The following is a 23,687-nucleotide window of genomic DNA, read 5'->3' as shown; positions in this document are numbered from 1 at the left end:
AAACAGCATTTACAAATGAATGCATTCTTGCTGTCATCAGCGACTGCATAGCGAATCCATCTCTGATGAAGAGAAGTAATGACCCGTACACACAGAGCATCTAATCCTGCTAATGATGTATAGTTTGTAACGCTTAATCACAAGAGTCTTGGCAGAGGCAGATATGTAGGTAATTAGTAGAAAAAGTCAAATTCTGTTCATGCAAATTCTGTTTATTTAGCACTGTGAAATTCTGGTTGATCAAGCTCAAACAAAAAAATGATTGTTTTAATCTGTAATGAAAACTGTGTAATATTTGTGCCTGATGAAAAATTCATTTTTAATTTTGCAACATTTATTCTTCTCAACTAATGGAGGAAGTGGATGTCTGAATTAGAAATTTTGTCTCTTGTTTAACTAGTACAGAAATAATAATAAGATATTGTCGATTCATCGTAGCTCCTGGTCTAGCCCCGGTTATTATTTTATGAGGCTCCTTCACTGCAGATCAACAAATCTATGAACTTCTTAACTTGAACTTGCTCCTCTTTAGAAAGGGTATCTCCAAGAGAAGCATGAGAAACATGAAGAAGGAGTGTGGGCTTTATGAGTGTTCATCTGGCAGTAGCACTAAGGGCCATATTTCACCTCTCTCCCCCCAGAGAATTATTAATAGAACTATAACAACCCACCTCCTTCCCTGCTGTTAATCTACAAGCCAACATGTGTTACATACACAAATGCATGATTACACACATCAGAAAATCAGTAAGAAATTATTCCACATTGAAGTGGCTTTCCATTTAGTTTATTGGCAGACACTTCCTGACCAAAGCGACCAACAGCAAACAGAAACAGAAAATTGGCACTTATTACTTTAGAATATAAAGCCTAGACGTGCAAATGTTGGTACAAAGTGTATGTATAATATATATGTGTATAATATATGGTTTGTTTTGTTTTTGTCAGAGAGCCAATACGCTGTATTCTACACACATACGAATTACTACAGCATAACAAAAAGAACTACGATTTACTATTTCCATTTAATAAAAGTCTCACTTTCTGAAGAGAAAGCGGAAAACGAGATAAAGACTGAGAAAGTCACACCACTTCAGAGGCTAAAAGAAAAAGAGACGATCTACAGAGAATCCCACTGAGTGTAAGCACAACAAAGAGATCCGTCTTATTCTAAAGCTTTATCCATCACACAGATGTACATAGAGACTTACACAAGGTGAAAAACACACATTAAACACCTGCTCCCATACAAAGGATTACTAACGCTCTCAATTTCTAAAAGAGCGCCACAGATCAATATGGATTAAGTTCCAGAAAACAATATTGGTAAGATGAGAGATTTTCACTTAAAAAAGAAGACATGATTGCCCTTTTGGGACACAGCTTTAATTTTTTCTATCGATCAGGATTCTGGACAGATCAGAAATAATCTATGACACTGTGGGTCCAACTTTACAGTGAAATGTTGCTAATTGATTAAAAAACCTCTAATTGTACTGTTGGAAATTTGTTATTTCTAAACATAAGAATTTCGTTTTTTTGTCACCTTTGGCAGGAATTGCTCTAAACTTGATTGGAAATGCCATGAAAACATGACAACTCGTTTCAATTAAGGGTCAACATTTCAGTTTAGGTTTATTATTTATTTCCAGGCTTAGTGTTATTAATTTTGCCTATAATGAAATGTTAAAATAAATGGTTTTCTACGACCAAACAAACCCACATTCAACAAATCCAAATAAGATTACATTTTCTTTCCAATAAATAATAATTAACCATGTGACACGAACATAAAAAAAATCTATTAATATGTGGAGGAAACAGAGCTGTGCATATTGCTGGTCTGGAGAAGGAAAAAAAAAAATCTTTGATGATTCAAAAGTGCAAAAGGAAATGTGGGGTGTCAGTCATCATGCAATTTTTTCCAGCTGACCACATAAAAAAAACCTGCAGGTTTCATTTAGCAAAGTTGAGTTCAATTACTTGGGTGTAATGGGGCACATGACCCCTAATTTCACAGATCAAAGAAGGAGTATGCATACGTCAGCATACAAACTGAGTGAGTGAGCAGTATTTCAATCCTCTCTAAGCCACTTTAAAGACCTTTAAAGAGGCAGTTTGCCATGAAATGCTGCATTACGAATCAGTTCTAGTCTCACGAGTAAGAAAGTGACAGAATGGCATTAATATTATCTCAGTGAAAAGGGATGAGATAACTGAAAGATCAACCAAAGTAATTCCAAGCCATTACAAAGAGTGGGTTTATCTTATAATAATGCAAAAAGCCACAAGACATACACTGAAACACGCTTTTAGGCACACTGTGCTAAAACTCTCTTAACTACAGCAAAATAAGTAAATACATTCACTGTTGAACACAAAAGAAATCAAACAGTTTCTGTCTCTGATTGATTTTTAAACAGCATTCGTTCCCCACGTTAAGGAATTCAATGCGGACCAGCAACTGTTTGGTTACACGTATTCTTCAAAATATCTGCCTTTGTATTTAGCAGAAGAAAAACACTCGCGCACATTTGGAACAACTTAATGATTACACAATTTTCATTTTCGGGTGAAGCATCCATTTAACTACATTAATTTGATCTGACAAAAAAAAAAAGAACTTCGAAAAATGCCTACAAACTGAGCTGGTTAAAAAAGCAATTAAAAAGCAAATAAAACTGAGCCAGACTACACTATGGCCGCTTTTGTTTCCATCCAGGATTCTTAAAGAGCCATTCAGAAGTTACATATTAAATATATTTCACCGTCCTATCTTTTATTCACACCGAATGCGATATATATGACAAGCAATATTACTTTTTGCTATTCAGCCAAACGGCTTTTCTGGATGGATGCCAGTGACACTCTCCAGCACCTTCATTTAACGGGAGGATGAGGGAGCATAAAAATAGTCATGTCAAGTTGAAACTCCTCATTGTCACCACCATTAATCAGTGCCTACATTTACAAATGATGTTTACTGTTATTATAGCATTAAGAATCCATTACTACATTTGTTAATGCCGTATGCGTAATCAGCTGTCAACCTCTCCTCTCTCTGCTTTTCTCTATGGCCCTGAGCGCTTCTAGATATCAGCTGGTCTTCACCGCTGCCGCAACATGGGTGCTAAAGATTTCACAAAGCACACACACTTTCTGTAAGGAAGAACAGCGTCGAAACTCTACAATAAGCCATGACACATCAGTTCCAAAAACAGCGTCACCATGACAACAGACCCTAAATCCATCCATCAAGGACCTTTATAATACACTGACACATTTACACAAACAGGCCTATTTGGAAATATTAAAAGACATTCAAAGAGTAGGACTCTTTTGCACAATGCGCAAGGAGACTGTACTTCAACCTGGCAGTCTGACACCTCACTTAACACCCTGCTCTGGGTGAAATATACTGTAATTATACACACACCGCATTACTTTAGTCGGCCATTTATCAGAGAGATTTTGCAGGTCCGTAGAATTATTACAGCATTTTAAAGATATAGATATGTCAGATATGTGACTCGACGTAGAATGAACTATATTTACTGCAGTTTGAAATAGCTATATTGTATCATGATGTCTGTCAGGACATATGTTTCAAAGAGAAGGCTATACAGGTCTGAAAATCCTTGAACAGGACCCTTTCTTATAGTTTCAGTTTACTATAGGTTTGTTTAATAAACGGTGGTGCAAACATTAATCTCAACACGTTATCATCATGACTCCTCAAGAGGGAAGCACTAAATTGGCAAAAATGTCAATTTTGTGGATCAGTATTCTTCTCTCCATTTTGCCACACTAAAAAATCTAAACCTCATTAAAACAAGATATATTTTATCGAGAAGCAAAACGTTGTTTTTTAAAACTTAAGGCTTGGTTTTATTACAGGTAGAATGCAAAATGTTCCAATACAAACATTTTAGTTAAATGAAACGCATGCAATATTTCAAACCTTTAACGCAGAGGAGAAAATCGCCCACTGCAACAGTTTAAAATCAGTCCAATTCCATGCAAAAAATTCAGATTTAGAAAACCCTGCCTTCAACATGAGCTGCATCCAAATAATTTAAATACTCTGCATTTTGATAGCGGATCCCTGATGAGTGAAAATTATATAATGTTTGCAGGAACAGGCGGTCATAGTCAGAAATTGGGAGCAGGATTAAGAAAACAGACATGTGCAGGGCTTTAATACAAAAATGCACACAATGAATGGCGACTGTAGAAAGCAAAAGCTCATCTTGCTTATGATTTAGAAATCCCAGCCGGATGAGTTTTAGGTCCAAAAAGATCACGCTACATGAACTTCATTGCCTTTATTTTAACGTAATATTAACTACTATTTACTTACATTTAAATGAATCATTTCAGACAACTCACAACTCATGTCAAGTTAATGTACAATTAGTCAATGTACATATGTTTTTACATTGCACTTCTATTTAAAAAATGTTATACCCACATACACCTTAAACCACCCTTAAACCTACCCATCCCCCCAAACCTGTCCTTAACCTTGCCCGAATCCCACCTCAATAGCTGCAAAAGTAAGTGGTTAACACTAGGTGTATGGAGGGATTCAGAATATAGAGAACATACAAGGAGTCTTTCTAGTAGCCACAGGGATGGGAGGGATCATTTGCGCAGTTTCACCACACAGCTTTACCCTGCCAATGACAAGCAAGGAGAGATACATCTCAGGAGAAAAATACAACAGAGAAAGTGGCTAAAGGAGATACATAGAATGGGAGTGTGCACGGGGGTGAATGTGAACGCTAGGACAAACCTTTTTCCTCCCCACAACAGAATAAATGACAGGAGGATGGATGCAGGCTCCAACAAAAGCACAATATTGAGGTATCCATCATAACAGGGCTTCTGTGGACGTCATATATCTGGTACTACTTCAAGACCGTATGCTGTGCTACAATAACAGACTCTGTTTTTTTCCTCGTGCCTTTATATAGATTCGTTTAGGGGACCCCATCAAAGGCAAAACGCACCATCCTAACTCATCCACTCCCCCTAGCTGGTATAAAACCGCTGTACCTTTGGTGTCCCTTCAGAAGATGCTTCAAGGCGAGCCTTGATGTGTTTTGATGCTGTGTGTTTCACATCAAAAGAAATAGCAGCGGATGTGATCAGCAACACACCGCGGAGGACCGTTTACTTGCACTCCCTCCAATGCCAAAAAACACACAAGATAACATGGATATCTCACTGAGAGACTGGAAGAAAGAGAAGATGGAGAGTCGGCGGCGAGAATTGCATCACGATAGCACACACAGCGCTCACACTTTAAATTGTCTAGACTGCGTAATTGAAAATGACTAAAAATGGCTTTTTTTGAAGTCAGGCCGCCTTTGGGGATCTCAAATCAAGATATAAATGAATCTTGCTATCCATGCTAACAGAATTATCACAGTCGTCACGAAGCCGTGGCCGCAGCGCCGCTAATGAAGGGGACATGATGGCGTCTGGAAATATACAAATCATTAGTGCCAGGATGCAGCTGGATCTGTGGCCTTTTGCGCACCTGTGCATTTTGTGTGTGTCAGTAATGGAGTTTTTCCCTCTTTCCTTCCTGTGTGGCCGTCCTCTCGTCTCCACTGTATACGAATGCTACACGCTCTGCTTTCACAGTTATTTGGCATCTCAGGGTTCCCTCGGGCCTCTGCGCTGATCCGCAGCGAGTCCTGTGCTAAGAGCGAAGGGATCCAGGCATTTTCCCATTTTCAAACCAGCAGCTGTCAGGGAGCATATGAGTAACAGCTGAATGACGCACGTCACGAGTGCTGAAGCGGGCTGCTCCCCAGAAGAATTACAATTAGACAATGGGTGAGTCACCGAGAGAACAAAACACAACCCTCAAGAGTATAATGACAAACACCTTGAAAAAAAATATTTTTAAGCGTTGTTGAGCATTCATATATAAAGTTATTTTGGTGTAGAAAATTCTTATCAAACACACCCATAGGCCAGAGGGTCTAATTTCTTTTTGAAAGTTAATCCTAAAAATGTTTAATAATGAAAAATAAGCTAAATCTTTCAAATGAGATAGAAAATAAACAATATTAGCAGTGTTATTGTAGTTAGGTTATTGCAAAGTAAAAGTAAAGACAGCAAAACATTTTTTTTGATAATTCACTTAATTGTGGTGGAGAAAAAAACACATCTATTGCTGTTTCCAAAAAAATAAAAATAAAACAAGGAGCCAGCTGTTTCTAAATTAACTATAAGAAATGTTACCTAAACACTATGGAGTGATGGAAGTCATTAAAAATCATAACTCTCACAAAATGACTGTTTTTGCTGTATTTTTGATCAAATACTTTCAGTCCTGGTGAGAATAATACATATCTTTCTTGAATTTCGACTCGAAACCTGAACATTTGAAAAGTTCTAACTGTACTGTAAATCGGACAGATATTGGCAGATGCCTCAAAAAATATGACTGCAATACACTTTGATTCAGGTGTATATTTATCAATTTATCAATATATATGTACATAACAAAACCAGACTCAGACACAGATATAAACAGTCAGTGAGGAGACGTATTGACAGCAACTGAGCAGATCAGAAACTATACATACGAAGCAAAAATAATGTTTAATAGTAGTGTGCCATGCTGCAGGGGGTTGGGGATGTTTCTGTTTGGAGAAAAAAACAAGTCTAAAACAATGCGAGGAATCGATTTAACAAAATGCCATGTGTAACTGTTGGATTCAACCAATAAATTAGCCAAGCGCAATTTCCCCGGTTTTCATCTTCAGATTGACAGGGTGAGTCCTTCATTAACATTCACAGTTGTACGTACTCCTGACTCAACTGAAGCGCCGCTTGCCCAGTGCTATTAATCAGGCATTAGAAGCAGCCTCATCCTCACAGGTCAGACAGCGTGTGAGCTACATGCTGCTCAGCCTCGGGTTAAGAGAGGCAGGTGAGAGCGACACGCAGACATCAGAGCAGACACATGACCCGACACCTGAGAGAGGCGACACAGAGACAGAAACTCGGAGGAAGAAGGGTCACACAAGTTACAGGGGAATAAAAAAAAAAGCGTTTTATGCTAAACTGACTTACGAGGAGGCCCAGACACTGTCTACAACGTCTTCTGTACCGATTTGGAGAGAAATACGGAATATGGTGAAATGTTATCGGCAACTGGAATCATTATCAGATTAGTCAAAATATTTCCTAAACAAAACGGTGATGGGTGGCTGATGTGCAAAACGTCGTGAATGACAGGCCAATTTCAATTCTGTGGAAATCTGCTGAGCTTTCTCCGTTTTCTGGCACAGATGCCGTGTGGGCCTGCTTGTGAGGGATGTTGTCATTTACAAGGTAATAGAAAATGTGTCCTTTTAAATGCCTTCCTCTTCCATTTTTGCTTCTGTTCCCATTCTATCTCTCTCTCACACACGCTCATCTTTGTCTCTTTCTGCCCTCATCTATCTTAATCTCTCCTCCTCATCATTCATCAGACACCCTCAGCAGTTTCTCACTGGTGGTTTGGACAGGAAAGGTTTTGGCCAGGTGGTTGGTGCTGTAAAAGGTCAGGGCCGGTGAGGACAGTCGCTCCTGCAGAGCTGCTTTCCTCTCTTCTAGGTCCTGGCAGCACTGTACGTCCGTGTTTTCAGCCAACAGACTAAGACCAACAGCATTTATAAAACTACTGCCAGAACCAACTACTCCGTATAATATGTTTTCTTCACTTTCATGATGAATCTTTTATTCCACTTCTTTATTTAATTCTTTGATTTTTTTAGGTACAAAGTGTATTGGCAGGATCAAACACACTTAAAAGCAAGGTTATTTTTGCTGACTAAAACTAAAACCTTTTAAAAAATTAAAAATATATATAACAATCAACTTTTTTTGCTAATTGCCAGGAATTAAAAAAAAAAATTGGAAGTGCAAATAAATAAATAAATAAATAAAACTAAATAAACTAAAACTTATAAAAAATGCTATACACATTACACAAAAATAAGACGAAAATAAGAACTAATTCAAAAACAAAAAAAAAACTAATTCAAAATATTAACATAAATAATAGTATATATACTATATAAAAATAGTAATAAAGTAGTATATCAATAATGCTAAATGTAACACCATTGAAAAGCCTCAATTCCATGTATATTACATCTGAAAGCTTGTTTTTCTTTTGTTTTCCATATGCAAAAAGTACATTTAAGGGAAAAAAAAGCCCAAAATGTTTTGTCAGCAGAATTGCTTGAACTTTTCTCCTTAAATTAGCATCACTTTTACTGTCACTTCTGCATTGTAACATTTAATTTTCCTTGCCAGTGCTTTGATGTTGGCATAAAGACGAGGCTTTGAATTTCGTGCGAGCGTGAGATGTGGAAGGGAAGGCCTTGAAAAAAATTATAAACACCAACTGCCACGTCAGTCTGATTAATTACACACCATTCCAGAAAATACAGTTGAATCACGCTAACTCTAATATAGCTGCCCATCTCCCTGCCAAGCCAAATTTATGAGTGAAATGACTGAAAAGAAGAGAGAGGTGAGAAGTGCAGAGAGGCGGAAGCATAAAGAAAAAAAAACAACTTAAGCAGATGAGGTTATGCTGAGGAATCCCTGGTGACCTTTTCTTTTTAAATTTAATGTTTTTGCTACATTATTGAAAAGACAGTAAAGCAGTGATGAAAGAGAGAGAGAGAGAGAAAGGGGTAGAAATGAAGCCTGGTGCTTGACATGTGGAGCACGTATGCTAAGCGCTAGACCACAGCTCTGACCTGGGATCTTTTTCTTATTAGGAAGCAATAATGTGTCCGGTCTGTTCCTCCCACCCCATGCTGATGCCACACGGAGCCTTTAATGGCACATCCATCTTGGCTCGTCACATCATTTCCTTCCGCTCTTCCCACCCTGAAGCTAATCTCCTGTTTAGAGAAATGCCAGAAACATGGGCTGCCTGAACTACAAAAGTTCACTACAGAAAGTTCTTTTTAAAAGTTACACTATTTCTTGTTTGTTTATTACAAATAAATTAAAAAGGCAGGATAATAATAGCATTAGTAGCAGTAATGCTCGCTACTACTAATGATAAATGACATATTATTTTTTAATAATAATTAAAAAATCTACCTTTTTTACTAAAAATACTTTTTATTCAGCAACGATGCTTTAAATAACTTCCTTAAAATGGTTACAAAAAATTAAACAGAACATTTTCTTTTTGGTAACAGCAGCAAATAATAAACTGAAAAAGAATAAATTCAAATTTAATCTTGCTGTGCATTGTACATACAGTAATTATTAGTAAATGAGGTCCAATATTCTTCCACAAGTAACTTGCAATTGAATATTTTATATTCATAATGCTCATAATGCAAAAAGTTCTGACAGTATACATGTGTAAAATCTGGACAGTTTCCATGCCTTGTAATGTAAACACTGTCCCAATGTTTAGAATAACTGAAAAGCTGAGATGGCCATTGACCCCTCTTCTATATATTATTAATTGATAACCATTTGACCTCTTGACCCACAGTATATATATCACCCCGACCTTCAGGGCTTGAATGCTTCAGTGTGTACAATCACTCTCCAACTCTTTCATTACAGCAATCTTTGAATGCTTGCGCTGGACTACCCTGCTATAATTTGAATGTTTAGAAACAAAGCCCAATGTGAACATTTAAAAAAATCAGAGACTCGCAAAAACTTAGCGCTTTGTGTTGTGCACCTTTACTTAATCATTTTCACCCTCGTTGTTCTGACATGGCCATACCTCAGTGCACTGCTGGTATTCAGACCACAGGTCACACCCTTTCCCAACAAGCCCATTTTACTAATCAGAGCACAAAAGAGCGGCATACATCCAGCGTGCCATTGATCTGCCTTTGTAAAGGGCCACGCTTGGCTCATAAAGCCTCTTTGTGTCAGAAGGAAGTCGAGTGAAAGTATGGTGGCAGCATGTGGAAGCACATCTGATTGTTCACTCATTTGGGATGAATACAGACGGGGCAGTCCGTTTAGGCGGCGTAGGTTACGCACGCACATAGCACTGACCTATTGACCAGGTCCTGGTCCAGGAGTATCGGCTGTCTTAACTGAAGGGATGTCTATTTTCATGCAATAATGCCAGATACTGACTGTCAACACGTCTACGTCTCAAAAATGTTATTCTAAAAAAAAAAAAGCTATACTAGCTATACTAAAAAGTACTAGCTTACAAATACACTTCTAAACAAGACATCATTTATTTGACATCATTCACCGATTCTAAACCCATTCTGTAGAGGACTAAGTTAGATATTGTGAAGAACACTGCACAGTGCTGTAGTTTTCATATACTAGAACAGTGAACAAGGGCTGTCAAGCTCCAGAAAGAACAAAAGAGCACCATAAAAGAATCATAAAAATAGTTTATACTTGTATGACTCATGCATTGCAAGTCTTCTGAAACTATAACAATCTTCTGAAAATTACAATTCTTCCCATTTTCTCATTTACATATTTAAACAAGACCACATAAATCTATCCACCTTATTTTTAGTGTAAGAGCAGATGAAGCCAATTTTACCTTAAATGTGTGAAGCTTCGCGTCTCAGCAGCTTCCAGCTATTTTAGCTGTGCAAAACTAGTCTATTACGCTGCTTGGAATTGCAAACTGGTATCAAATCATTTGAATTTATTATCAGAATACCTGGTAATTTGGACTAAGCTGGATTGTAGTGCAATAGTTTTACCATTTTCCGCACTTCTAAATATTTACCCAGCTAATGAACCTTCCACATTCACAGAAAAAAAGCTTAATTCAATATTGAAAAAGCATTTGGCATCACTGATGTCAATCCTATAGTGGCACACAAAGTTTGAATATGCAAAAGTGTGATTGGCATTTGAGATCTGTGGGGGACAAGATCACCATTTGTGTTACACAGAAGTCATAATGAATTAAAGTCCGCGCTTAACAACAGTATAGTATTCCTTTACATTAATGAGAGATCCTCCCAAAGACTATCAAATGCCCAAGACATGCCCCGCATTCTGAATGAAAGAGCCAATGGCCAATCAGTAAAGTCAGCGTGTCACTGTATCTGCCATTAGAAGAGTCCCGGTTGCTATAGAAACAGTCAACGTTCTGAGTGATCTAGCCTGAAAAAATAAGCTTTTTAAAACACTATTTGAGCAAAAGAAATTACATTTACAATACAGTAGTCAGATTTCATTGATGATAGATTTCAAATATGAATTTTAATCGTAAGCTTATAGGAGCTGCACTTGCATTCCTGAGAGGCGTTTCAAAGATGGCCGCCAAGTGACATGACTTGCCTTGCCTACACCTTTATTGTTAAGCATGAACAGACAGAGGAAGAATATAACACTCCATCATATTTATATAAAAACTTCATGGCACCTTTTCTGTGGTGTGAGAGCTAATGGTGTGTAAAAGCTCACGCATTCACTCTGACATTTTGTGAACCTTTGTTTCCATATTTCTCATATGCCCAACTGCACTCGAATTCCTTTTTTTTTTTTTTAATCCAGGTAAAAAAAAACACTGAAGACTCACTGAATTCAGTTTTACTATTAAAGGAATAAATTACAATTTAAAATATGATGAAATAGAAAACATTCCTTTTTTTGTCCACAAATAAATGCAGCCAATTGGTGAGCAGGAGGGACTACTTCCAAAAAAAAAAGAAACTTTCAAACCCCAAACCTTTGAACTGTATTGCTAAATCTACCTGTATTAGAACAGCCTGTAATCTGTCAACCGTGAATATTTTTTAAAACATTTTTATTCATAAAAAATCTTTCTCACTCACATACACACAATACTGACTCGCATTCACAAATCCATGCCTTAATTTTTCCAGCAACAGGAAGGGTGTGAGACACACCAAATACAAGAAAGTGAACAGAAGAGGTCATCTTGGACTTCAAACACCCAAACTGTTCACAATTGTTCAGAATCGACAGTCAAACACTGTATGTGTGAGGTCCGCGTTGTGTACATCCGTGGGGTTTAAGGAGCAAGAGAAAGGGGAGTGTACTCATTAACACTTCTGCAATCCACGACGGGAAAATGCCTTTTATAGCCTATGAGATTTATCACTGCAAAGCTGCAGCGCACCACAGGCTGCTGTTAAAACTACTGCCTCATAACAGCTCTGACTCATCCCCTGAGCTCACATACAGACACAATACACAACTCTTCAGACGCTTAGCTTCAATCTTTAACTGCACAGGGAGCAACAAAAGTTTGAAATGGATTTCCACAACAACAGAAAAATGTGTCAGTATTGGTCTTTGAGAGCGATATTTCTTTCTCTTTGTCTTCAAACACTCCGTTATCTCTAATAAAAGTCTGAGCGTGTGTGTGTGTAGAAGAGATTTGCACGCTAATTACAAGTAGTACCTTTCATCACGTCACTCAGGGTCAATATTCAAAGCCACCGGTGATGTAAAAGGTTGAGTGTGCTGTATGTTGCGTTTGATCATCAGAACCCCGGTGCAGGTGCGCTAGCCAGATCCAAACATGTCTTAATGATGCACGACAGCCTCGGGAGCAGATCACTTTGACAGCAGACACTGGATGCAATCCTTTAACTCAGATCTGAGAGGCAGTAGGCGTCTGCAAAGAGATCTGAGGTGCATTATCCAAGGCGCAGGCATCCAAAGCGCCCACTGCAGACGGTGGCGAGCAGCAGATCCTAGCCCTTGGCCTTGTTTTTTGACGGACAGCTCACCAAATGGAAGCTAATACCTTCGGAGTAAGGCTAACCGTACTAGTTGATCTTATTATGCCAACTTCTCGGTTACGCCTTGGCTGGAGCTCAAGCTTTTTCATGCTAAAGCTCACCCTTCGGCGTAGATCAGCACACTGTATATCTCTTATTTAGGATCAATATGTCTTATATGGTTTACAGAGCGAGGTGGGAAGCTTGTAAAATTGTTAATCCTATTCTTGCCTGGAGGTTTCCTTGCGTCTTTTGCTATTTGTTAGAAATGTATTCAATATATAATTGAGGCTTGCTTGCTTAGATTTTCATCAGTAAACGAACAATGAATAATACTTCACAACATTTATTAATCTAGATTCTCAACATTAATTTCTACAAACTTTTTTTTGTTTTGGTCCTTTTTGTAAACTGATCGTTAATGAAAATGATGACACTTTATAAAGACGTGTCTGATAGGCAGGGGCAAGTGTCATGATGGGACGGACAGTCTACGTTATTTTAAGTGACGAGAGAAAGCAATGAGATGAATATTAGTGTAGCAAGCATAGTCAAGGATAGTCCCTGGAGATGAGATGCTCAAATGATAGGAAAAATGAGCCTACTTATAATAAAGAATTGCACAATGAAAATGAATTACTACTGACCGCCGACACCTGAACAGCTTGCAGGCTCACAGGGGAGCTCGTAACATGCAGTGATTTCTGGGAGTGCACAAAAAATGAGGTCACCTCAAAAGATTAATGACTAAGGCAGACATTACAAATCTGCACGATACACTCAAACAAAATAACCAGGCGGGAAAAACATGCAAATCGAATCATTGATCGGAATCCATCTAATTAACTGATCTAGCGCACTTTGTCAGAGATGGGTGATTTAAATGTGAGTGACGTGAGAGAAAATACAGTAATGGAGTCTATGAAAGTGATTGATCCAAGGAGCGTCCAGTGAGTGTAGGCATGAGACCAACCACCTCGGACCCTTGAGCTTCTGAATGAACTCATCTTTTCCCTGAAACTCATTTTTAGGTTTCCTGACAAACATTTTACCAGCGTTTTACAGAATGAGATTAAAATGTTATTGAATTTTTTATACATTTTGCAAGAGTTTTAAAGTCAGCACTTTTGGCACAACATTATCCTGCACTACTACAAAAAACATGTGGAATTCTCGATTGCTGCAACAGTCGTTTATTATATTCAAAAGCAACAACATTGTTCCTTGTGTGGTGCATCATTACACCGTTTCTATGTCACATGCACAAAACGTTTCGGTTTTCAGTTCAAGCAATTTTATTGAGTGAATTAGAAAAGGTTTATCACACCACTCTCAACTCAATTGGTTTGGTTATTTTTCCCGACTGAGATGCTTGCATAAGGCATTTTCATTCAGATTTGACTTTTAAACCATTTGGAATACAATGCTTTACATAAGCGCACCTAGTGATGCATTAAAACACTGAAGAAAAAAAAATTTATCATTTAACCTAAAATTAAAATTAAAATTCAGTTCAGTTAAAGTAACCAACTCTGTGTACTGTTCAGGTTGTTGTGTTTGTGAATAATTAATGAAAGTTATAGCAAAGTTCATTTAACAAGCCATCTTTCATTATTTCAGACAAATACATTTTTACAAATCTTGGTACTCTAACATAATTTTTGGTCATGGTGAGGTGTGTCCACACTGCTGACAAGTTTAGGTGTCATTAAAGAAGCACTAATGTATCCTATAAACTATTTTTTCAGGAACTGAATTATTTACTGTATTTACTATTTGGTTGCCATTTATGGTGCATAACTAACTGGTAGTTTAAATCTAAATTATTTGACTTTATGCAGCATCTAAGAGTCATGTGCATCAGTCCATGTGGAAGAGAAGATTGAAAAGTGTTTGAAAAGTGTCATATAATAACGTATTTAAAAACCACATAAAAACGGAATGAACTGTGGTTACTCATGTTACACGTCAATCATATGTTCTCCTACTAAGCTGGCATGTCTAGGGCAGAGGAAACAAAGGTAAACTGGTAACATACACCAGTGTGGTTCCATTCCACTGAAAGAGATGACTGTCTGAACTCACGTAAGTACCTGTTTAGTGTTAGTTTTAGCCTTCTACAGTGAGAATTATTGATGTGTTGGTAGACATGAGAGCAAGGAAGCATTGTTCTTTCAAGGTGTCGGTTATTATTGCACTTCCTGTAATGGGCTGCCATTTGTGGGAATTATGGATTACACATGGACTGCTCATGGAAATCACATCTAAATATGGCCACCTGCGCCTGAGAAGTTTCATTAAATGAGATCCATCCCACCTCCTCAGTCTTTAATCATGTTTCATATTCAGAAACAATTACGCAAGGCAATTTAGCCAACCCAGGAAATGAACAACTCCCATCCAGGCCTTTTCTCTCAGGCAAACTTGTAATTTACCAATTAGTATGCAAAGAGATTTTAATTCTGCCAGCTCCACACACAAACCACAAAGGCGATTTTTCCTCTTTAACTCCATGTCTCAACCATTAATCACTAATCAAAGCTTTTAATGACGCACAGACAGACACTTGAACATGTACACAAGGTTCTTTATTACACTCTTTTAATGGTAAATCCGTATAGATGGAAAAATAACAGAACTGCTCTTATTTTAGCGAAAACAGTCCACATTCAAGTACAGTTAAATATTTTCCAGCCAGGATGGAAAATGTAATCTTGAAGTAATCTGTTAAAATTGGGAACTGTGATTTAAAATAAAATAATAATACAAATTTTATTGGAATTCTTTTTTCTGATTTTAGCAATAAAACACAACCTGCCAAAGAGAAGGAAATCTACGCGAAAAGCCTATCACGCTGCAAATACAATGTGTTTAATCCATCGTTTTCCATCTCTCTCGTACTTTCCCATCACACTGTTCCAATGAGGCTTCTCTATCACACTTTACAAAGTCGCAATGAAACAAGGCGATAAGTATGATGTATTGAATGCAGCGCATGGGCACGGATCCAGAATAGTGAGTGGAGACAACAGAGGCTCCTCCTCTGTAAAGTATGAGATGAATTCTGGCATAGAGTAAACAGTGGTGACCACAATGAAGTGAGCTGATTAAACTGAGCTCGGGAGAACTGACAGTGTTTTTATTTGCGGGTATGCTGGCATGAAGAGGAAGGGAAAAGACAGGGATGGATTAGAATAGCTGAAAGGAAAAGTTGAAGTTCAGAGTTGGGAAGGGAGAGTTCACTCATTTGGGAATTCTGGAAATAAACCCAGTCTCGCACTCATTATCGGACGCTCACATTATCGCATGCAGATACTAAAAACATAGGCCCTCCTACCCGTTATGATTAACAGTCTAATTTAGACCACAATGCTGTGTGAAACCACACGGTGCCCACACAAGCAATCCTACATATTCACTGGTCACAAATATACGTGCTAACGCGGTAAAGAAAAGCTTAATGTTCGAAACAGAGCTTTCAATTATGAGCAGCGTTTTCTAAAAGCAGGAGGCCTGGAGTTTGATGTTCTAAGTCCGTTCTGATGCTTGACTAATGTGCAGCCCAGCAGCAGAGCGTCTCTACAGCAGAGGCACACGCTCAGCCAGATGAGAAGCTGACATCAGACATTTGTGAATCTGGGATTAATTAAGAAAAATGTGAACTTCTGTACAGAGCCCTACATGGTGGTATTAGGGATGAACAGATACCGAGCCAGATTTTGTGGTTGATGCCGATTCGTATTTTGGCCAGTAACCATGAACAATAGTATAATTTTGAGTCACATCTGATGTAGAAATAGGGTTAAGATGACACACGTTCTTCAAAGTGAGCATTTTTAAAAATGTTAAATCTTTTATTTAAATAGTATATTAAGATGCTTTGGTGTTGGACAATCTAAAAAGAAACTCAAACTGCGAATTTAATAAAATTAAAAATAGTGTGACATGCATTTGGTTTAACACTTGGTTAAAGTGTATTTTGATAGTCCACTTTAGACATTCTACTAACTATTAGTAGCTATATGTCAACTAATTCTCAATAATTTGCAGCTACATGTCTGCTAGCTCAGAGTAGACTGCTATGGTAGGTTTAGGGTTAGTAGAATAAGCTGCTTATATTTGCAAAGTGTATCATAGTCAGTGTGCTGTATGTTGTGGACCCATCAAAATAAAGTGTTAGAAGTTATTAAGCAGACAGTCTACTAATACTCTAATGACTGCTAGTTGACATGTAGTTGCAAAGTTACTTTAGAGTGTCTAAAAAAACAAAACAAAAAAAAAAGTGTTACCAAACGGTTTATCAAAATAGAAAAAAGAAGAGCACAGACTTCATTCAATAGTTATGTTCATCTGATTTTGAAAACAGATTTAAAAAACTGCAGGGACAGGGCATGTGTGGACTAAAAGACTGGATGAAGTTTTAACTGGAAGATCTAGGTATGACATTTTAATGAAAGATTATGGCAAAATAATATAAAAAGGAATGAAAATGAAAGGGGGAAAGAAGATACCTACATGGATGAATGGCGTATATACAGGGTGAAAACAAAAATGTTGAATGCTAACTGTAAATATCCAATAACAGTCAATACCGATAACTTTTTAAATATCGTGTTGACAATTATTCAAAACTCTTTGATGTTGATTCATGGTCACGTCACACGCAGGTATGCAAATCTTTATTTCAGTGTATTTTTTAAGAACTGAATTATTTACTAGCTGCAGTTAGTTGCAGCTGTAAAGCCCAGAGGTCCTCGAATCCCAGTTTGTGAAACCCTGTTTTATGTGAATGTATTACACAAATGAATAAATAAATGAACAACCAAATAAACAAACTTTTTATGAATCAACATCTGATGTGATATTTGATCTCACTCAAGCTCTGTGGGAGTTTGTGAGGAGGCAGTTGAATGAAACACAATTCTGAATCAATAAACACATCATCCTTTTTCTCAGCCTTCTCCTGTAATGCCTTCAGAAGGACTCAGATCTGAAAGCTGTCAGTGATGCGTGGGGCACACGAAAGCAAAGGAGGTGCGTTCAGAGGACACATTAACACACTACTGCAACACACCTTTGCCAAACAATAGTACATCTGTTTATACCCCAACGTGCCCCTAGAGAGTGTTCATCCTTAACCGTACGCCGTGTGTAACTGTCAGTCAGGTTTGCCCTTGTTGCCAACTCCCTCTCCAAATGGAGCACTGCAATGAATTTCATCCCAGAGTGGCCATCCAGAGCAGCAGGGCTACTTCAGATTGCCTCCTCTCTGTGGGGGATAATGGGAAAAAGGGCACCTCTAGACAGCCCTGCAACAGGATTTCCTCTAAGCTGCTAACTGACTCTGGGTTTATACAGAAAGTGAGGGAAGGTTTCAAGACGCTTTGCTGGAAATTCACTAAATGCTGTCGCAAACATTGCAAACTTCACACATTCAAATATACAGTACGCACTGAGAAACTTTTTCCCTGTTCAAGAAACCGAAGCCAACTGCAGGCTGGTTTATGTGCATACATTACAGTTTAAATAAAAAAAAAAAGATAAAAAAAACACTGATGTATTTCAAATATAAATATTTAGCAAAATTATAAATGTTAAAGAGTATAAAGTCATCATGAAACCAAAGTTGTGAGTAACTGCACGACCATATTGGTATGTGCTTTCGAGCGAAACAACTTTCAATAAAATGTGTTGTAGGGTGGTGCTTGATTTTAGCCCTTCGATGCCTGGACGGCAGAAGAGTCATTTCACAGGAAGATTGTGTTGTTATCAATTTCGAATAAAAAAAACTAAGTCAAAAAACTGTATCCTTTTAACAAACAGATCATTTTTCACAATAAGAGAAGCAGAATGCATTACATAAAGCGAGGTTGATTTTAATTTTGGTTTGAAAAACGGTTTAGACTGACTGAAATCAAACATACTTATGGACATACTTATCGAATTGCCTCTATTATGCCATTTTAAGCCTCCTAATATTGTTTTGGGCATTCCTAACAATAGGTTTACATGCATACAAGGTGAAAAATGCTTTTGTTCTCTCAATATATGTGTTTAATATCATTTTCTGGCGATTCATTTGAAGCTGTTCTAAGATTCAGTCCCTCTAAACCACTCCTTTCCGTGAGACTACTCTGCTCTGATTGGTCAGATGGCGCAGAGTGTTGTGATTGGTCTACAGCATACAGCAGTCGTCAGTAAATAACGTGTTTGTGGGCGGGGTCAAATTAGGGGCCCGGCCAACATAGGTGGGAATTATGCAAATGTGTTAGGCTGTGGCATGTAGCCATCACGGAAAAGGGATTCGATTTACTAACGATTCGATCAGGTTTTATAGGGTAGGTTTTTCATTTTGGGAGACAAAAACTTTATATATTATGCACTTTCAGATGTACAACTTTGCAGTTCATTTACATTCACATGCAGCTACATTAGAAAGGTAATATTGGAAATAAAATAATAGGGGCACTTTAAAACACTCACTCACAAAAAACTCAGGATATTTTTTCAGTTCCAGTGTTGCTAGATTCAGAAGGAAACAGTTCAGGTCTGCGCGGAATGTGATATGACAGAGGGTCATTTCATATAAGCATGTCAGGACTCATTTTGTTACCCTAGTGACATGTCTGATTATGGCTGTCAGAGTTTCAACACCCTTCTGCCATATTCCTACCAACACTGAAGATTCTCTCCTGCAGACCGTGATGAGCCTTGAATGAAATGATCTGTGTTTGAACAAAATAACAAATGACTTCTCGCATAGTGAAAGGAGGAGAGGCGTGAGTTAAAGGAACACTCCACTTTTTTGAAAATAGGCTCAGGCTTCAACTCAGGATCATTGAATCTGATTAGACCAAAGAGTCAAGTTTTAAACAGGAAAAAATTAAACTCTCTGGTCAATTTTAAACAAGACGCTTCTGGTCTAATCAGATTCAGTGGTCTATGCTAAGCTATGCTAAAAGTGGTATCGCCAGACCAGGAGATCGGCTGAATGGATTCAAAACCGGTAAAACTCGACTTTTTAACTCTGGGGGAGTTGGAGGATGAGCCTATTTTCAAAATAAGGGGAGTGTTTCTTTAAATTTTCAGATGAAGGTGGATTAACGAAATACTCCTGTGCACACACACATTCAGAGATCTCCTGCTGCTCAGGCCTCCCTGCTGTGGTCAGAGACTTGATGCAGGCTCTCTCTGTCTTTCTGATGTTACTGCAAAAAAAGAAGGATGAGAGATATGGGGGAGGTGGGGGACATGAGGAGCAGAAGCTGAGAGAAAGATCTAGGGGTTCTTAACATGACCTCAACTGTTAACCTGAAGTCTTACCGGGAAAGATAAAGGTGTTTTTATCTTTTTCTGCCCCTTGTTCCTCAGCCTCTGCTCTATTCTCTCTCCTTTAAAAAAACACATTAGACCTTTGCTAGTCAGAGGGGCAGTAGTACCTTTGTACCTTATCTGCCCACAAAGGTGTATGCACCATAAGATACAATTTGGGGGTACAGAAAGGTACATACTGCCCCAGTGCCAAGTAGGTACAGCTATTGTACATTCTTTTCTGACTTTGACTTTTTCATGCCAGTGACAGCAATATCCTTAAGGTTTAACATGCTACGCTATATGTAAGAAATACATACACATGTATTTTAGGACCTTACTTTATTATAGAGACATATAATAGTTGTGCTTAATTATTTTAAAATACATCAAATTATTTAAGGGAGCTGCAAAAAAATAAAAAGGTTATTAAAAAGCAACCGCGGCAGGTTAAAGCAGATTCCTGACAATGGGTAAAACCATGGAAATAACATGACTGTAGTTTTGCCTAGCAATTGGTCTATTTTCGTTCCACAAACCTGGCAAAAGATGGCAAAATATTTATATATATAAATTTGCTAGCAACAAAATAATATGTATGAAATACAAAAAAATATATATATCAGCCAATAACCTATTGAAGGTAATATTGGTAAAATAAATAAATATGATCAATATTTAAAAAATCACAATATACTGGGCACACTAAAAAGAAAAAGGCATTATTGCAATGTAATAAATGCAAATAAACAGAAAACTAGTAACTAGTAGTGAAATTGGATAACATCCATGGAACCTATCAAATGCACAAATGTTTCTTTATAGTTAAATTCTTAAAATGCTCTTGATACTAAGGAGAAAACAAGTGCAGTTAATTAAAAGGTTCTCCGCGGATCCCAAAATGGCTCTTGCATGGCATGGAGTGTAGGAAGGTAATGTAAAGAAGCGGCGACAGAGTTACATTACGGCTTAAATCATTACATCCCCCCCTGCACAAGGACAAGCACACACACTGTTCATCCCCCTCCTCAGCTCACTCAAGACCACACCATTAATCCAGACTCTGATTGGTAATTCTGCAGAACTCCATTATACCCCAGCCGCTCAGCCCACTCCTGTGAGGAGCACAGCTTGTTCACCAGCTCTCTAGCGCTATGACCTCAAGCCTGAACGCGGCAATCTGCCCTCGCCACAACCCAGAGGCGCAAACTCTATCCCAACACCCCATTAGATATTTAAAACCAGCTAATCCTCCTGCACCTTCAGCATCCATCTACATGAAAATCCATGAAACCATACTGTTACAAGAAGCAGCTGAGCTTTCTCACAGTCACGGTTCCTTATCTGCCGCATGCAATACATTCGGCATCTGGAGAATGATCAGTGAGCCCTGATGTTTGACCTCTGACCCCAAGGCTGGTTATCTTTGCCACCACACATGTCCCGTCCCATCTATATTACATTTTCACAACCATAATTAACACCACTGAGCTTTTACATACACCTTCTACGGGAAGAAATAAAGAGCGCGTGCCTTCATAAATATTTACTGTATGGCATTAAATTTTAAGGTGTTGAAAATACTGTCCTACAAAAGTTCCTTGTACGGTGTCCTGTAAAGATTAATCAGAGGGTTGTGCTTATGCTGCTTTGTGGGGAACAATGGCAATGTAATTGTTACTGAACACACACAAAATGTAATTTTATTTCTATGCTGAACAACAAATTCACTCTAAAAATGCTTTTTTCTTCAAATATTTATAATTAAAATAACGTACCTCCTAAATCTATTTAGTACTATTTCTGATTATCAAATGCAATGCCAGAAGCAGCAAGGTATAGCAACAAACACATGGGTAACAAAATGGGCAACGTGTCACTTATAGGCTACAAAATCAAATTTGCATTTATATAAAACAAGAAAACTAGACGAATTAAAGACGCAAAGCCGTTTCTAAAGTGTATACTGTGAAAAAGACTCGCTCTCATTGTGATTAACGGAGAGAATTATTCCTGTCTAAAAATCTAACAAGGACGCATTAATCAATACTAGCCAGAAACTAACAGCCTGTTGAAACACTTTCACACAGAACATCAACAGGCATGAGTGAAGTGCAAATGAATGCGCCTGATCTTCTCTAAGCATTTGGCTTCATTCTGCTGCATTATAAAAGGCAATTCACCAACCACACAGCCTTTCATAGGTGAGCTCACCTGAGCCCAAGCAATAAAGCGGCTTCAAAGAGTCCCTATGCCCCTCGAATTATTTATAGGCTACTTAATTTCGCATTTGGTGAATATTGTACCGCTGGCTCTCGATGATGAGCTGGAGAATTGAATTATAAACTCCGAACGAGCCGCGCGTGATGCGCTTGCTGACTCCGCAGTTGCTGGGGGTCACAAATGGCGCGTGATATCAGCCTTCCGTTCGGGGGGAAACTCGCAAAAATACGTTACAGTCCATGAATAAAGGCAACTTACCGAGAATCCAGCCCAAAAGGGACACGAATGTCTCACCCTTGGAGATGTAGTGAGGGCCAAGGCGGCGAAACTGACAGCCAAAATGAGACTCCCGAGCACCATCTGTGAAACTCCCAGAGAAAGCATGATGCGAGTCCGGGTTCGAAACTCCCTCAGCCGCGAGAGGCTGCGGGACAAAGATACCGGGCTCAGAGAACGACCCCTCGGCATTGCACTGACGGGCATGATCACGACCAAACAGTTTCAGTGAAAGCAAAACTTGTGTTAAATCAGCGGGCTTCGGGTTTACAGGGCACCTCTGGGTTCAGTCGCTCCGACACACACAACGTAAAGCCGAATTCATAGCGTGTTGGCGAGACGCGCAGACCGTCATCCCGTTACACGAGGAACCTCGCGATGTCCTGCTCTCAGTGCGAGTGCGCTGTTTTCAAGCAGGTGTTTCAACTAGCGTTATCCGAAATCATTTCAGCGAGACAATGAGGTGAGCTCTGCGTAAACGCGCGCTGTATGGTTGCCAGCTTCGAGGAAACGCACGGGATAGGTGATCCATCAAATCCGTTCACAGCCGTGACAGTCCGTTAATGAAACCTCTAACGGCTCTGAACGGAGAACGCCTAAATAATAAAGCTCGCGTTCGGAGGAACGAACTTTGCGTCGATCGCGCGAATGCGACGCGGTCTGAGGTTCCACGACGCGTTCCCAACGTTCGACTCCGGCGCGATAGCGTTCGTTCGAATCTTGAAGAGCAGCAGCCGCAGCCTCGCGCTGGTAGTCTGTCAGTTAGATGTGTGAGCAGGTGCTTGGGTAGAGGAGGAGATGTACTGACGTGCCCCCCATATGTAGATTCAGATAGATGGATGCGGGCAATGAACTCATTCGCGCAGCCATTAAAGCCAGAGTCCGTGAATGGATATAATGAGCCAACTCAATCTTACTTATTATTCATATTGTTACTTTTCATTAAACTGCCTTTAAGACAAGACCGAGCCTTTGCGTTCGGTTAATATGCCTTTTAAGCGATGTCTCAAGAGTAAGAGCGCTGCTGTACTGAACAGCAAAATGTACTATTGCACTATTGTTGTGATGATAGTTTTATAAAACGAGTAACCAGTATCAGACAACTCATGTTTCAAAGCAAAATTGGCTAGTATAGCATAGTAA

The 23,687-nt window shown here is 38.6% G+C and overlaps 1 protein-coding gene across 1 annotated transcript in view; it reads right to left on the bottom strand.

Moving 5' to 3' along the window:
• The window catches only part of fam189a1 (family with sequence similarity 189 member A1), an 83,232-nt gene extending 59,795 nt beyond the window's left edge, over window positions 1-23,437 (bottom strand). The window contains exon 1 of the mRNA XM_043243429.1: window positions 22,527-23,437. Within this exon, the coding sequence (XP_043099364.1) occupies window positions 22,527-22,751 (225 nt within the window). The 5' untranslated portion in view covers window positions 22,752-23,437. The remainder of the gene's footprint in view (window positions 1-22,526) is intronic.
• Window positions 23,438-23,687: the final 250 nt, after the last annotated feature.

This window comes from Puntigrus tetrazona, chromosome 7 (genome assembly GCF_018831695.1).
Source record: "Puntigrus tetrazona isolate hp1 chromosome 7, ASM1883169v1, whole genome shotgun sequence".
In the NCBI taxonomy this organism is placed as follows: Eukaryota; Metazoa; Chordata; class Actinopteri; order Cypriniformes; family Cyprinidae; genus Puntigrus; species Puntigrus tetrazona.
This window is presented reverse-complemented; position numbering and strand designations above follow the sequence as displayed.